General features: G+C 34.7%; 1 protein-coding gene across 1 annotated transcript in view; it reads left to right on the plus strand.

Annotated features, from left to right (window-relative positions):
• LOC140440265 (uncharacterized) overlaps positions 1 to 16,271 on the plus strand; it is a 39,713-nt gene that overhangs the window by 13,683 nt on the left and 9,759 nt on the right. The window contains exons 6-17 of the mRNA XM_072530664.1: positions 76 to 315; positions 721 to 956; positions 4,230 to 5,629; positions 5,826 to 6,431; positions 8,170 to 8,386; positions 9,008 to 9,115; positions 9,194 to 9,376; positions 11,401 to 11,538; positions 11,724 to 11,973; positions 12,108 to 12,322; positions 12,450 to 12,671; positions 12,796 to 13,235. Coding sequence (XP_072386765.1) covers positions 76 to 315; positions 721 to 956; positions 4,230 to 5,629; positions 5,826 to 6,431; positions 8,170 to 8,386; positions 9,008 to 9,115; positions 9,194 to 9,376; positions 11,401 to 11,538; positions 11,724 to 11,973; positions 12,108 to 12,322; positions 12,450 to 12,671; positions 12,796 to 13,235 — 4,255 coding nt within the window. The remainder of the gene's footprint in view (positions 1 to 75; positions 316 to 720; positions 957 to 4,229; positions 5,630 to 5,825; positions 6,432 to 8,169; positions 8,387 to 9,007; positions 9,116 to 9,193; positions 9,377 to 11,400; positions 11,539 to 11,723; positions 11,974 to 12,107; positions 12,323 to 12,449; positions 12,672 to 12,795; positions 13,236 to 16,271) is intronic.

Below are 16,271 nucleotides of genomic sequence, written 5' to 3' on the forward strand. Positions count from 1 at the left end.
AAATATTATAAACTTATATTACGTTTTCATCATACTTTGCAGTTGTTTGTATGATTATTGTTTTTTCTTCTACAGATTTCTTTACGATAACGTGGTTGAAAGCACTAGTAGGTTCGAAAGTTCCTCAGGATTCGGTTGCATCCTGGCCCATTCCATGGGTTTAGGAAAAACCTTACAGATCGTCACGTTCTGTGATATCTTCCTGAGGCACACCTCCGCGAAGACGATTCTCTGTATTATGCCAATAAATACGTTACAGAATTGGATGGCAGAATTCAATATGTGGATTCCGCTGGAAGAGAATGCTCCAAACAGGTAATTTTTCATTTACAGTATAATAAATTTATTTTAATCAAATTGGGTCACCTAATAATGTTCCAAAAATAATAATTTTAATTGTATGCACAACACAAATTAAACATTAATGATAAAATATGCTTCTACAATTTCTTTTTCGATAAATTAAGATCAGTAAAAAATATCAAAAGAGTTTTAAATAGTTTTTTGAAATTTCTCCGATTTGGACGATTATTTTTGTTGTCTTTTTGCTGGCATTGGTTTAGTTTCTCTTCCTCCTGTCAGATTTCTCCCGTTAATGTTGCCGCATTTACCACTTACGTATAAATGAATGCCTAATCGAAACGCACTTTATTTCCATTCGAACAATTTGTTCTAATATAAAATTATCAATTTCTAATTAATTTCAATAACGTTCCTTAGCCCACTGTCGGCTCACGGTGAAGTCAGACCACGGTTCTTCAACATACTGGTATTAAATGACAGCCACAAAACTCTAGTAGCTCGAGCGAAAGTTATACATCAATGGAGGACGAATGGCGGAGTTCTTCTGATCGGATACGAACAATTCAGATTGTTAAGTCAGCGGAAAATGCCAAAATCTAGGAGGAAGATTAATCCAGAGATAGATGACGACCGGAACAGTAAATTGTTTGATGGTAAGTAAAAAATGTCCATTATTCTGCTCCAACAATAAACGAATTATCAATTTTTTCTATGATTGATGGTATTCAGATTTTGAGTAATTTGTATGGTATTATCGTCAAATATGAGAATGGTATGACATTAATTTAGCACAAAACACACTATTTTTGTTATTTTCTTCATTTATTTTTGTAACGTGTATGCATTTCCGTCCAATACGCTTGATACGGAGGTTTTTCCCACGGTGTTGTCCATTACAAAAAGTAATTTTCGGCTATGATCTAGCGTTGGTTAGAAAACGTGTAACCGTTTCAAAAGTTTCAAATTATTTTTCAAACAAAGTTTCAAAAATTCAATTAAACATAATTTCTAATAAATATTTAAATTAATATTAATCCCGCCACCTATTCCCCCAAGTACGGTAACATCTAAATTACCTGTCAAGAATCCAACTGCAGTTCATAGTTCCGATTTTGGTCTCACCAAATCCGAGTGCTGGTGACCTCCCACTGAACATCATTTTATTCCTTTTTTTTTGTCGTCCAGGACGCATATTTTGTGGGGTCTCCAGAAGACGTTCACTGAGAAACTTAGTTATTTCTGGAACTATGTTTATTGGCCCGATGGTGCCCTGATTATGGATTGTGATATGATGTATTTCGAAGCCATACTGTTTTAATTAGCCGCTGTGAAATGACACCCAGTATTTAGTTATTCGCCGGTTTGCTGTGTGATGGTTGACTATCTTATATAAATGCCTTTTCGTGGAATATCCCGTTTGTTCAGTCCTATGGATTTTTATGGTGAATTATAATGGTTTAGCCGATATGGATACAACGCTTTCGAAATCCCATCATCTAACTAGTTGGTAGAAATTATATCCTTTCTACAAGCCACACAAGCGTTTGGATAAATCAGGTTGAACCCATTTTATATATTTTTTTATTGAACAGTGAAGATTATCTACAATATGAACTAAATAACAGTGATGGGATTTTATTATAAATTTTATAAAATATGATTTTGTGTTCATATAAGTATTTCTCATTCATAATTTAATACCAAGATATAAAATATTTGTTTTCTTACTATATGATGTAATTATAATTTTAGTTTTATATAGCACTTCTCATTTGTAATTTAATATCTAAACACATAATGTTTATTCTTTTCCAAGATGATGCAATTTTCCTAGAATCTTTTAATAACCTTTTGTTCATTACAAAATAATAAAGAATAGCTTTGTTTTAAATTCTTTATTTTATTTCTCTGTCTAAGCTTTTTTCCTTACCGGGGTAAATAATGGATGGCGCCCTTGAATTCATTTTAATTTTAAGATAATGCGAACAGATATGAAAATATATGAAATTTGAAAAAACTACACCCAAATCTCTTCCGACACGAGCGAGGGGCCGAGTATCATTATGTAGTGTGCTCTTCGAAATTTGTACCTTGAGAATTTTTTTGCTAAATCAGTATATTCTCATTTTGGTAAATAGTTTGCTTACAAACGACGTCCTTGAAGCTATAAGAGATATCTCACACGTACGATTATTCACACATTATCACCATTTTGTAATAAGAGACACTAAATTTTTATACACATATTTCTTTCGCATATAATTATAGGAAAACTAGAAAGAATACGACATTTCCTATGTCTTCTTTGTATATTTGTATAAGACATGAAGATGTGGCTCGTGTATGGGTAATTCCACGACAATTATGCAAAGTTGGACAGGCGACCCCTCTCAATTTGAAATATGTTATAAAGTATGATGATTTACTAAATTTTAACCTTCTAGGTCCAAAATAGTCGTTTGTATGATCAATTAAATGCTTTCCAAGTAAAAAAAAATGTTTCCCTTATTTTATCACTTTTTCGGGCTCTATATGCTCAAAAAAATATACAAAAATACATTTTTGATGTAAAATTTTCCGCTGAACATGATCTCGGTGTTAAAATTAGCCTAACTAATTGTTAAAATTCCGAAATTTGGAAAAATGTTAAATTTTCTTAAAAAAAATCATATCTCAAACACATATCTTTTTTTTCTTTCAAAATTTGGGAAAAGTTGTTAAAAAGTATACACTTTAAAGTAAAAATGAACACAGTTCTTTTCATACATTCACATATCAGAGGGTCATATCATATTACATTTTTAATTCAATTGGCAAATTACCAATTTTTCAGTCTTACGTCTTTCAATCTTACGTCTTTTTTGAGTTTTTTGCAATTTCTCATTAATTTCTCAACCCAAATGCCATTCTGAACACAGATTTGGATTCTCCACAAAATTTTACACGAAAGTAATATATTTTAATATGATTTTCCAGTTTTTTTAGATGAAGTTCAAACTCATTATTTTTCTAGCTGGAGGGTTAGAACAAAAAACACGAATTTATCAACGGAATGAATCTTTCCTAAAGCAAAGACAATATTAAAACATTAATCAATTTAAACAATAATTTTACATTAGTGTAATTAATGTGAACGAAACAATTTTGAGTCAGACAAGCAAAACGTACACCCTTGTTCCCAATCTATTTTAAATAAACACTTATCAAACTCGCGCACAACTAACTAAAACAATGACATTATACCTAATCGATGTTCAAGCTCAGACTAATTTACTCGATATGTGTGGTCAGGGATGAAAAGAATCTTACCTCGCCTCTAACCTTACTACATATTTCTCAAAAATTATTTATAGCAGAACAACTTGAATAAATCTTAAAATGTACATGACAAATTTTAACAGCATGTTAATCCTACAGATATGCGCCACTGTTTCCTTCTCACATGTTTAAGTCCAATATCCTTCACAACACGTTTTCATGATACAGATTTACAAATGTTTCTATGGTATACTTCATCGGTTTGATGTTTTTAACTGAAACTAGGTTAGCTTGTGAGATATGCGTAGCTTTATTGGAAGAAAACTCATTTTCTACGTAAACCGAACAAAAAAATAAACAAACCAGCCAGTTTTTTTTAAACATTTTTTGAATCTAAGTAATAATATAATCCTTGTTGCTTGAAAGTTAGATAGACGTCATACGTTGTATGACAGCTGTCAAAACCTAAAACAGTTTGTTCTCATGTAATGCTATCTATCGAAGGCTACATTAATGTCCAACCACCCTCATACGTAAAAAGAATAATTTTTTGTGAAAAACGAAAATCCTTCATTTATATAAAACTGCTTAGAATACTCGTTATATATGAAGACAAATAGCTCTGAAATGTTGAAATACCAGTAATTAGAATTTTTTTCCTGTTTCAGACGTACACACAGCTTTAGTAAAACCCGGTCCAGATCTAGTCATCTGTGATGAAGGCCATCGCATCAAAAACTCTCACGCCTCGATATCACAAGCTCTGAAACAAATGGAAACTAAACGTCGTGTTGTTTTAACCGGCTACCCACTACAAAATAACTTGATGGAGTATTGGTGCATGGTAGATTTCGTTAGACCGAACTATCTCGGTTCTAAAACCGAGTTTTGCAATATGTTTGAACGGCCTATAATGAACGGTCAGTGTATAGACTCAACGGAAGCTGATATTAAACTTATGCGATACCGTGCTCACGTACTTCATTCGTTACTGCTAGGTTTCGTTCAACGACGATCTCATCTTGTGCTACAGACTGCTCTACCGCAAAAAGAAGAGTATGTTCTCTTAGTTAGGATGACACCATTCCAAAGAACCTTATACGAAACGTTCATGAACGAAGTTGTGAGAATACAAGCTGTGCCAAATCCTCTTAAAGCGTTTGCCGTATGTTGTAAGATCTGGAATCATCCAGATGTGCTTTATAACTTCCTTAAGAAGCGCGCTGGGGGAGAAGCTGTGGATATTGATTTGGAAGAAGTGGGCGGCGCTCCGATCACGAAAGCAACACCAAACGAGAAGCCTCCGCCGAAATCTAAAAGGAAAACTCCGGCGAAAGGCAAAAACGGAAAACCAGCTGCTTCTGTAACGCCTTACAATAGCACCTCTGAAGGAGCTGTTCCTCCAGTTAGTACTGTAGCCAGTAGTTTTCCTACTACATCACCAATTACATCGTTTAGTAATGCTTTGGCTCAACAGCAAGGAAAACCAAAAATCCAACAGTCTACGTCGAGCCAAGATTCTACCACAATCCAAGATATTTCCAACAATTTTCCCGATACGATCTTGCAGCCTTACTATGATCAGGAGTTTGATCAAAACGCACAGTTCCCATCGTCATTTCCTAATAGCAATAACTATTCGTATCCCAGTGCCTCAAACTCAAACAGTGAATACAATAGCGGTTTTAATTTATCAGAGCAAACTCAGAAAACGAGTTTCCTGAATTTAGACACGCACAATTCCACACCCGCGGCTCTTACCGGTCTCTCATCAGAAATCTCGTTAACGCCGCTGACTTCTAAGACTAAGGACCTTACTCTCAACACTGGAAGTAGTACCTTAACGACGTTGACTAATGTAACTAATTCTATAAACACCACCAGTGCGCTGACGCCTTTAAAGAACGCCTGTAATATGTTGAACTCGGTGGGTAGCATTGCTGATAGTGGAAATAGCAGTTTACAGACTGGATCTGAGGATATTATGGAAATCGGTGGTAGGGAAACCAAGACTCATTCGGCCTACAATCAAGATCAGCAGCATGGAGAATACACTCCCAATTTAGAGGTAAGTTTTCAAGTTATATCCGCATGAAAATCAACAAGTGATGACAGATATCTAAATGTACAATTTAAGACAATCAATTCTTCCTCCTTTAAAATGTTTACCATAAAATAAACAAGCTTAAAATATTGAAATATTGTACTTCAGAAATGTAACTGTATATTTTTGTAAGTGCTTTAACTTTTACTTATTGTTATAGATTAACTCCAACTTCCAAAACGATTATAACTACCAGCAAAACTTCTCAGTTGGGAGCTGGAACCAACCTCCGCCTCACGAGAATGTCCAAAACTACGACCCGCAGCACAGCGACTATTTCGGTCCACCAAACAATCAGTTCAATCCACACATGACCTCCTCTCCCAATTCTTGGATCAAGAAAGAGGAACCAATATCGCTCACACCTATTTCCAAGAGTGAGAATAGCGTTGATATTAAACCGAAGATCAATATCATAAGTGATATTAAATTGCCATCCGTATTTAGTACCACTCCAGTTGAGAAGAAAATCAACATAATCAGCGACATTAAAATCGAGCCAAAAACTGAAGGTTTCGATAAATACGATATGAAACCCAGCTCGATGCATTCCTTTCCGTTACTTCCTGCTATCAAGTCCGAATTCAACAATGAGATTAAAACTGAGGTGAAAACTGAGTTTAAGACTGAACCCAAAACGGAAATTAAAAACGAGGAGGAAGTTAAAGAGGAAAAATTGCCACCGATACAGGAAAATCCATTTGCCAAATTAAACCCATTGGCGTTGAGGGACTCCAAGGAAGATAGTGGTATTCCCTATGATTGGGTAAGTGTAAAATCATATAAATACTGTAATATGTTTTTTAATTTATTTAGTTTTTATTTTACAGTTGTTGTTAACATTATTATAATTTATTTACACTAACACTAAAACATAATTAATTTATCATGTATATTATTACTTGACAATACAAATTTACATTTTAGACTGACGTTTACAATTAAATTTCTTTATATACAGGGAGCGACAGATAAACTGCGAATTAGAAATATCTCGAGAACTAAAGGAAACTGAATCATGAAAATTGGAATGAAGGGGAGAATTATTATTCTCTATACCTATCTCTTGCGGTTTTCAAATATATTTACTGTATACATTTTAGTCACAAAAAAAATCGACTCGAACAATTCACAGACTTAAAAAAAATCATTGGACGCTTCATTCGTATACACTACCTCAAAATTTACATCCTGGAGATTGTGTAAGACGTGTAGAATTTTGTGAATGGGTTTTAATGAAATGCCAATATCAAGATTTTATAAAAAAATTATTTGGTGTGATAAATCGAAGTTTACAAAAAATGATATGTTTAACTGCAATAACAGTCACATTTGGAGTGACGAAAATCCTCAGCTCACGTGGAATAGTAAACTTCAAGCAATCTTTTCGTTCAATGTTTTTTGTGCTCTGAAAAATAATAAAATAGTCGCTCTCATGATTTATGACGAAAATTTAAACGAAGAGCGTTACTGCAATATTTTACGGCAAGTAATTGTACCAGCACTGCACGCTTTACATAATAATAAGGCTAACAAGGCTTGGTTTCAACAAGATGGAGCACCGGCTCACAATATTCGAGGACTCGGCATATTATTTGATGAAATATTTAGAGCGATAGACGGATAGCTAATAAAGATCCGTTTCTCTGGTCACCAAGATCCAGTTGTCACCGTTAGATTACTATATTTGGAGATATATTAAAAATAAGATGTTCTCTGAACCTGTCACTACTGAGGAAGCTATAATAAAGTCCTTCAAGTTCTTAACGACATAGATGGAGAATCAATATCAAAAGCTACTAATGAAAATCTTATTAAAAGCGTTCATAAATGATTGGATGTTGATGGCGGAGATAAAGGAGATTTACTTGAAATTCCTTATGTTCCATCCGCAAAGTTTGGATTCTCTGCGCAGTTTGGTTTTCATTTTTAACGTTTAACGTAATATAAAATTAAACTTGAAAGAATCGTAGTGGGATTCAAAACACTATTACTGCTAAGGCAATTTTGATAAAGGATTTATAATCTACTTGAAAAATGTCAACCGATAAAAGATACAATTTCAAATATATTTATTTAAAAATTAAATTTTTTTTACAAATACATCAGATGGTGTATTTGTAAAGTGTAATTTGTAATTCCAATTATAAATCTGTCGGTTCAGAGATTAAGTTGACTAACTTTATTTTAACTTCAAAAACTCACTTAATTACAAATTTCACAAATTCTAATTACATGAATAATTATCGCTTACAATTCACACGAATATCGCTTACAAAACAATTCGCTTATACTCAAACGACGCTTATACCTCGGCGGCTTATATAATGAGAACAAATGTTCTCGAAATAGTTAGCGGAGGGAACGCTGCCGAATTCCCACGATAATACGAAATTCCAGAAGAATTCGTCTCCTCGAATTTCTCTACGGCACAGGGCTGCAATCAGGCGTTTGCGACCCTCAACAATAGTATATATGATTCTAATAGTCGTTTTTGTTTGCAGGCGATCGAGCTGTTAAAAGACTACAAACCGGGCTGTATAGAAAATTCTGCCAAAATGGGAATATTGTTTTGTATCATACGCGAAAGCATAGCTTTAGGTGATAGACTGTTAGTTTTTAGCCAGTCTTTAATAACGCTAGATTTGATCGAGCAGTTCCTCCAGATGAGCCAAGTGCCAGGCGAGACCTTCAACTGGGCGAAAAATAGCAGCTACTACCGTAAGTTTTTTAATAATTTTTATTACAAATGAGAAATTATTATAGCTTAACCTAGATATATAGTATCACGTGTAGATTGAATTATTTCTGTTTAATTTCTGTTTATACAAAACTTATATATACAAACTGTATATCCATACTCAATCAAGATAAAATAAGAGGAAGGAAATAAAACTTAAAATGAGCGAAAGAATAAGAAAGATCAAAGAAAACAATTTAAAAAGAGTAAATGTTGATAAAAATGGTATAAAATTCATTGGAAAAGAAAACCTTAAATATAAAATTTTATCAAAAAACTGACGATACCAAATTAAAATTTATAAATTTATACACAGTGTGTTAAAAAAAATCATCAAAATAGGACTAAAAATAAAAAATTGAAATACTTCAAATTTGGCCCAAATTTTCTGCTATGCGTTTTTTTGCATCTGAGTGTATATACAGGGTATTCTGAAGTACCTATAAAAACTTTTTGAGCATTTGTATTGACTCTTGAAAAATGCCACAGTATCACTCATAAAAGTTATTTTCTACGTATAGAAGTGTGTCACGGAAAAATTATATTTCTGAATCTTAAAATATTTTTATTGTCTATCTTTGTTTACTATCGATATGTTACAGGATTGGATGGTTCAACTAGTGCTCTCGAAAGAGAAAAACTCATCAACGAATTTAATTCGAATCCCAAGATCCACTTGTTTTTAGTTTCGACCAGAGCTGGATCTCTCGGTAAGTGTTTACATCGATACCTTGTTACTATAAGAACAACGACTATCCGAAGAGAAACATAACGAGCTATTTTTTAAGGTATCAACTTGGTTGGAGCCAACAGAGTGGTCGTTTTAGATGCTTCTTGGAATCCTTGTCACGATACGCAAGCTGTCTGCAGAGTGTATAGGTACGGTCAGAGGAAACCTTGTTTCGTCTATAGATTAGTCGTCGATAATTGTTTGGAAAAGAAGATCTACGATCGTCAAATAAACAAACAAGGTAAGTGATTATTATTTACTATACATTATTATGGCAAATTATTAATTCTTGTATAATTTTGTTATTTTTCCTATTAATTTTTTAACATAATCTCCTTTTTGCTCAATATATTTGATAAAACACTTTGTCAAAGTTTTTCGAAAAATAATTTTACTGGAGTTACTCAAAATAATGTGAAGTTTCTGATATTGCCCTATCTTTCATTGCACAAAATGCCGTCGTCTATGCCATTTTTGACATAGACGACGGTTTGGACACAGAAAATAATCTTCTTCTTCTTAACATGCCATACACCAAAGTGCGTAGGCGACTATCTCATTACTACAATTCTGTTCTTGGCGGCGTGACACAGCTCGCCTGTATTGTGTATTCCTGTCCATTCTTTAATATTCCTTAACCAGGATAACTGTTTGCGGCCGGCTCCTCTCCTACCTTCGATCTTCCCTTGTAGGAGTGGTATTTCATATTTTGCTCCTCTCAATATGTGCCCAAGGTAACCAATCTTGCGTTTTTTAATTAATTCAAAGAGTTCTCTTTCCACGCCGGCTCTCTTAAGGACGTCATCGTTTCGAAATCTATCCACCCAAGGTATGCGCATCATTCTTCTCAATGACCACATTTCAAATGCTTCAAGTTTGTTGATAGATGTTTTTTTCAAAGTCCACGTTTCCATGCCATAAAGCAAGATGGACCATATGTAGCACTTGACCATTCTGTAGCGTATTTCGAAATTTAGGTTTTGATTACATAGGAGCGGTCTGAATTTCACAAAAGCTTGTCTTGCCATTTGTATTCGGGTTTTTATCTCTTGTTGTGGATCCGATTGGTCATTGATTGAGGTGCCAAGGTATTTAAAAGTTTTCACGCTTTTTATGCGGTCGTCACCTATGCATATTATCGGGTTTTCTGGAGGGTTTCTGCTAATGACCATATATTTCGTTTTCAAAATGTTGATTTTGAGGCCATATTTTTTACCTATGCTATTCACCCTATCAAGTAATAACTGCTTGAAAGAAGAAAATAATCACACGGTGCTAAATCTGGCGAATAAGTTGGGTAGTCGATCCAGTTATTTTTCCAGTTGGTGTAAGTTTCTTGTGCAAGATCGCTTTATAAGCAGACTTGTCGTTTTAATGAAATGGTATTCTTTTGCTAGACAAATCGGGCAGTTTTCTTGTCAACTCGGTGTTGACAAGAAAACTGCTGTTGTGCTATTTTTCAATCAATTACATCAAAACTTCGCCAGTTTTTCTCAACTACTTTGAATGTTTCTTCGTCTTCGACATGTAGAAATTGACACGTGTTTCAACAGCAGTTACGAGTAAAGGTATTAGGTCGAAAGGTTTTATTTCTCATAAGAAAAAGCTAAGGTTCATTTTGGTCATTTTTTCATATCTTCATGTTCACGACTGAACGGTTCGACGCATTGTAATGTATCGGGTGTCGTCGGAAACGAGATGTCTCCCGTATTATGTTAAAAAACGGCAGGTCTCACGTAAAATGTCACATTTTATGTTACGTCTAACGTCAAATGTCACATTTTGTTACGTCTAACGTCAAATGTCACATTATATGTTACATCTAACGTCAAATGTCACATTTTATTTTACGTCTAACGTCAAATGACACTTATTATGTCAAAACGTCACGTTTTATGTCATAATAAACGTCAAATGACACGATTTATGTCATAACGTCACGTCAAACGTCACGTTTGACGTCAAATGTGATGTTTAATGTAGAAAGGAGAACATTGAGACCAAATTATAGTAAAGGATGATGTTAAAGCAGTTAAAATCTTCACATTTCGGGAAGTTGAGAATTAAGATAAAGATAACCAAGATAAAATTCACATTAGTAGTAAAGATAGTAATTTCGTAGTAATTTCGATAGATAGTAGTAGTCGTGTAATGTTTTGGCTAGGGTTACAACTTCTACCTTACTCATTTGTCACATTTTTCATTATTTTAAGCGAAAATAGAGTCTAAAATTATACATAATTCCTAATATATTACAATTTCTAGGTATGTCCGATAGAGTTGTGGACGAATGCAATCCAGATGCTCATCTCACCATGAAAGATGTCAGTACACTCTGTTGGGACGACAAAAACGACGAGGGAGAAATAAAAGACTGGTCTGAAGTCAAAGATAACTATATAGGTAACAAATTTCAATATATAAAGTGCGTAAAATTGTAGCCATCTTCCTGTAACATACACTTACTGTGTACCTGCAGCATAATTCTCAGTTTTGTGTACAAGCTTTGCGTGTAAATGTTTTTTATTAATTTCTGGTGTTTTTTTTTAATTTTATACAATGATATTGACGAAACTTCTTTATTGTAGACGTAGTTCTGCAGAAAGTTCTTCAAAAACATGGCAAGACCTTAAACAAAGAACCATTCCAACACGAATCTCTTCTAGTCGACAGAAAAGAGAAGCAGTTGTCACAGCAAGAAAAGAGGCTGGCCAAGAAAGGCTACGAACGCGAAAAGCAAGCATCACGGCAACCCGCGTATAGTTTGATGGGCGCCGCGAGAGGTCACAGGCCGGTGGCTTCCGTCAGGCCGATGCAGCAAGGGGAGAGACCTTCAAGGTAAAGATTTTAGTTTTATTATATTTTGTGAAAGTGCTTTACGTATCTTGACTGCATTTACTGTCTCAACTGGAAATGTAAATGATCGATGCATGTCTAAACTTGTATTTAATCATTTTAATATAATATTTTAGGTGGATTCCAGCTGAGCATTGGCAGCGGCAAGGAATGACTGCTCAAGAAATGACACTACCTTTAGACGTAGTAATCCCAACAAATCAACCCGAAAAGGGTAACATAGTCTTAAAGGCTGGACAGAAGGTTCTCGTCCTTAAATCTCCAAAAGGGGTATATATGCAATTGGAAAGCGGAAAGATAGTTGCGATCAAGACTGCAACTAAGTTCAAAGGTATTTATATCAAAATTTTGCACACCAGGCATGCTTAAAAAACAAATTATTGCACAACTGTGCAAAAATATTGTATTCTCTAAATTTGTACAATATTTTGTAATTGTTTTAATTTTGTCATCATTAGGTAAGGCCGAAGAAATCGCAGACTCATCTAAGGTGTCAAAACCGCCTCTTTTGCCACTGTCGATCAAAGGAAATCCTTCTCTTTCAGTGGTGCCACAAAAAAGACCACCGGTCAAGCCTTTTGCACCGAGTACTGCCAAATTTGGTGGTGTTCAGAGTGCAAAACAGTCGGTTCCTAACCTGGTGTCAAGGATGCGTGCCACAAATAAGAAGTTACCAATAGGTAAGTAGTTTTTAATACAGATATCACTACAAAATTCCAAGTTTTACAATCTTCGATGGGAATATAAAAGTATTTTGAAAAGTTATCAAAGTTACTGTACCGTTTTAAACCCTTATGTTTTCAGGAAAAGCAAGACCTCCTCATATTGGTAATGAACTAGCGAAATCCATGGCACTTTCAAAAGACGATGGCTTCCCGATGGGTAGTGGCGACGACGAACCCAAAGAACCTCCCATGATGCACCATCACCCTCTCGAACGTAAAAGGCTGCCAATACCTCATCCGCCTCATCCTGCTCATCCACCACACCCTCAGGAAAACAGCGACGACGACATCGAGAAAAGAATATCGTTATTGAAAAGGAATATTTCTATACAGAGGGTGGGAGCGAAACAACCTCCTCAGCCAGTACAACAACCGGCACCGCCTCCTCCTGTACAGGCGCCACCACCACCCGTTGTCGACGAAGAGGAAGAGAGGGAGGAAAGTAGTCCAGATAATTCGGCAGTGGAGCAGATGGATCATAGCAATTCGTCGATGTTAGGTGATAGTACTCCCTTCCAGGTAATCATCTTATATTTTCTATTAAAATATCTACTTTGTTTTCTAGATAACTTTAAAGCGCCATGAATTATTGCACATTGATGTTGTGCAATAAGACAAACATAGCAATAATTTAAATCTTGTGCCGTGATACCAATATATTACGACAATTAAATAAAAGAACTTTGATCAGATAAAAGGCATATATCGAGCACAGTTTAATTAAATCTTGCCCAAGTACTTTCGATCCCTAGATCATCTTCAGGGGCATTTCGTCAATTGTGGCCTATCCGGCAAGAACAAGATGTCATAAACATAAAATTGTACATTACACTACACTACAAATAGACAAACAAACACTTTAAAATAATTTAAGGGAGGCTACATTGCTTGAAGAAGTCGGAGACAGAATGACAGATTCTGTCTCCGACTTCTTCAAGCAATGTAGCCTCCCTTAAATTATTTTAAAGTGTTTGTTTGTCTATTTGTAGTGTAGTGTAATGTACAATTTTATGTTTATGACATCTTGTTCTTGCCGGATAGGCCACAATTGACGAAATGCCCCTGAAGATGATCTAGGGATCGAAAGTACTTGGGCAAGATTTAATTAAACTGTGCTCGATATATGCCTTTTATCTGATCAAAGTTCATTTATTCGAGCATTCAACCTTATATTTATTTTTTAATTAAATAAAATTTGGCATTTATTGTGCAATCTGTACAAATCACGTACGGGTAACATTGCACATATCAAACATTGAACAAAATTTTTCGCGAGGGAAATATTCTTCCTAATATTTCTTTCTTTTTTGCTGTAACCGATATTGAAATGGTCACCCACTTACTTTTATGTTGACTCCACTAGAGTCATCCCTGAATTAGACTTATTACACAAAAGTATTATGCCTTTAATTTGACCAACCAAATTATTGCACAATAAAAAGATTTTGAATATTTTTGACAGTCTAAGGACCATTATATTTAATATTAAACGAGAAGAAAAATTGTACTTTCATTTTATTTCATATTTTATATCAACTCCACGGGAGTTAGTCACGAACTAAACATGATGACCAGCCAATTTATTGCATAATAATATTGCACATTCTGTATTGACTAGTAAAATTATTGCACAATGTATTTTTTAATGAATTGGCAGTCTAGAAATTGTTTTAATTCTAGATGTTATAAAGGACAAATAATTTCAAAATTTCGTCTTCTTCAAGTATTCTAAAGCATCAGTCGTATACAGGATAATTGAGTTATAGTTGCCAGACCCGAAGATGAAGACAAAATGTTGTTCTGCGTTGAAACCAGTAGACTCATCCGTGAATTAGACGTATTACACGAAAATATTGTGCCTTGTAAATTGACCAAATTATTTCACATTAAAATTGTACTACGTAGGTTGATCACAACAGTTTACAAGGCACATCAATGTTGACCAGAAAATTGATTACATAATAATGTGCATTCTAGATTCTTCTTCTACGGCGCTACAGCCCAAATTGAGCATTTGCCTACACCCTTGCTTGTCTGTAGCTGATCTTCTCCATGCTAAAAGGTCTTGTGCGTCGCTGTTTACTGTGTCTTTCCAGCGCTTTCTTGGCTTTCCAACCGGTCTCTTTCCTTGCATTCTAGCATTCAGTGCTCTTTTTGGTAGCCTATACTCTTCCATTCTTATCACATGTCCGGCCCATCGCAATCTTGTATTCTAATGAAGTCTGACAGTGGTGCTTCCTTATAAAGTTGATAAAGCTCGTTGTCGTATCGACTTCTGAAGATTCCGTTTTCCCCCACAGGTCCTAGTATTCATCTCAGTACTTTCCTTTCGAATGTGTCAAGTTTACTTCTGGATGTTTCTTTCAGGACCCATGCTTCACTGCCATAGCATACTATTGGTCGAATTCAGGTTTAATAGATTCTTATCTTTGTATTTCAGTGAAAATTTTAGACTGAAATTGTAACGTAAATATTTTTGCCTACCTCAGGGTAAGAATACGGGGTAGAAAATTGGGGACAGAAACTATGGGGGCGAAGATAAGGAAAGCAAAACAATCGTTACTTGTGCGAACGGCACTCAGGGGGTTGTTGGAGAGCTGGGGTCGTGGATAAGTGAATGGAAAGGGGGTTGAGATTGGGGTAACTACCAAAATATGAAAACAAAGGGTTACTTACATAAATCTCCTGGACAAATGGGCAAAAAAAGACAAGAAGAAATACCTCTAGCTATTTAAAAGGGACGCCGCTTCGAGAAAACTTCCTGCTGGAGGAAAGAAAGTTTCTTCCTTCCTAAAAAGTAAACATACAAAAAGGTTAGGAGATTTTCTAAAATAAAAACAAAAATGGATCAGGGAAACAAATCAAACGTTTATTTTTGTCTCATACAAACAGTTATCAAACATAAAAATGGCACAAAAAATATACTATATAAATAGTTGCCAAATACAGAATAAAAAACTTACATGTGTCCGTTTACAAACTTCGTTTACAAAGGGGTTGGAGATACTACAAAACTTACAAATGTTATCGCACAGAGATTAACCTTTTTTTAAACAAACAAAACAAATGAATATCGAAAAGAACAAAGCTAGCTGTCATATGTTAACATTATATTAAAAAAAACAATTAAAATGGCAGTTGTTAAACCATAAAATTTACAATTTATTATTTATTACAAATCCTTTTAATTTTTAATGAAAGCAATTATTAATAATTATCAAAAAAATTGTCTGTCTTTACTTTAAAAATTAAAATGTTAATTGTTACCTGGATTCACAGTTTACTACTTAACTTTCAAAAAAACTTGTTAACATCTATAGGACTGGAGCTGCAAAGGACATAACTCTCAACTTGAATAAAAATAAACCATTTCCATACGTAGGCAGGAACGATTGGAATAGAAACTTGATGGAGGAAATCAAGCTGTCGACGGGGACATTCTATATAAACATTTTCCAAATTTCATTAATGCCGGTGTACTGCACAAATCTTATGGGTGGTTACTCTGATCTAAATTGCCACATTGCATAGAGTATCATCACCTTAACCGGTCTT

This window comes from Diabrotica undecimpunctata, chromosome 4 (genome assembly GCF_040954645.1).
Source record: "Diabrotica undecimpunctata isolate CICGRU chromosome 4, icDiaUnde3, whole genome shotgun sequence".
NCBI lineage: Eukaryota > Metazoa > Arthropoda > Insecta > Coleoptera > Chrysomelidae > Diabrotica > Diabrotica undecimpunctata.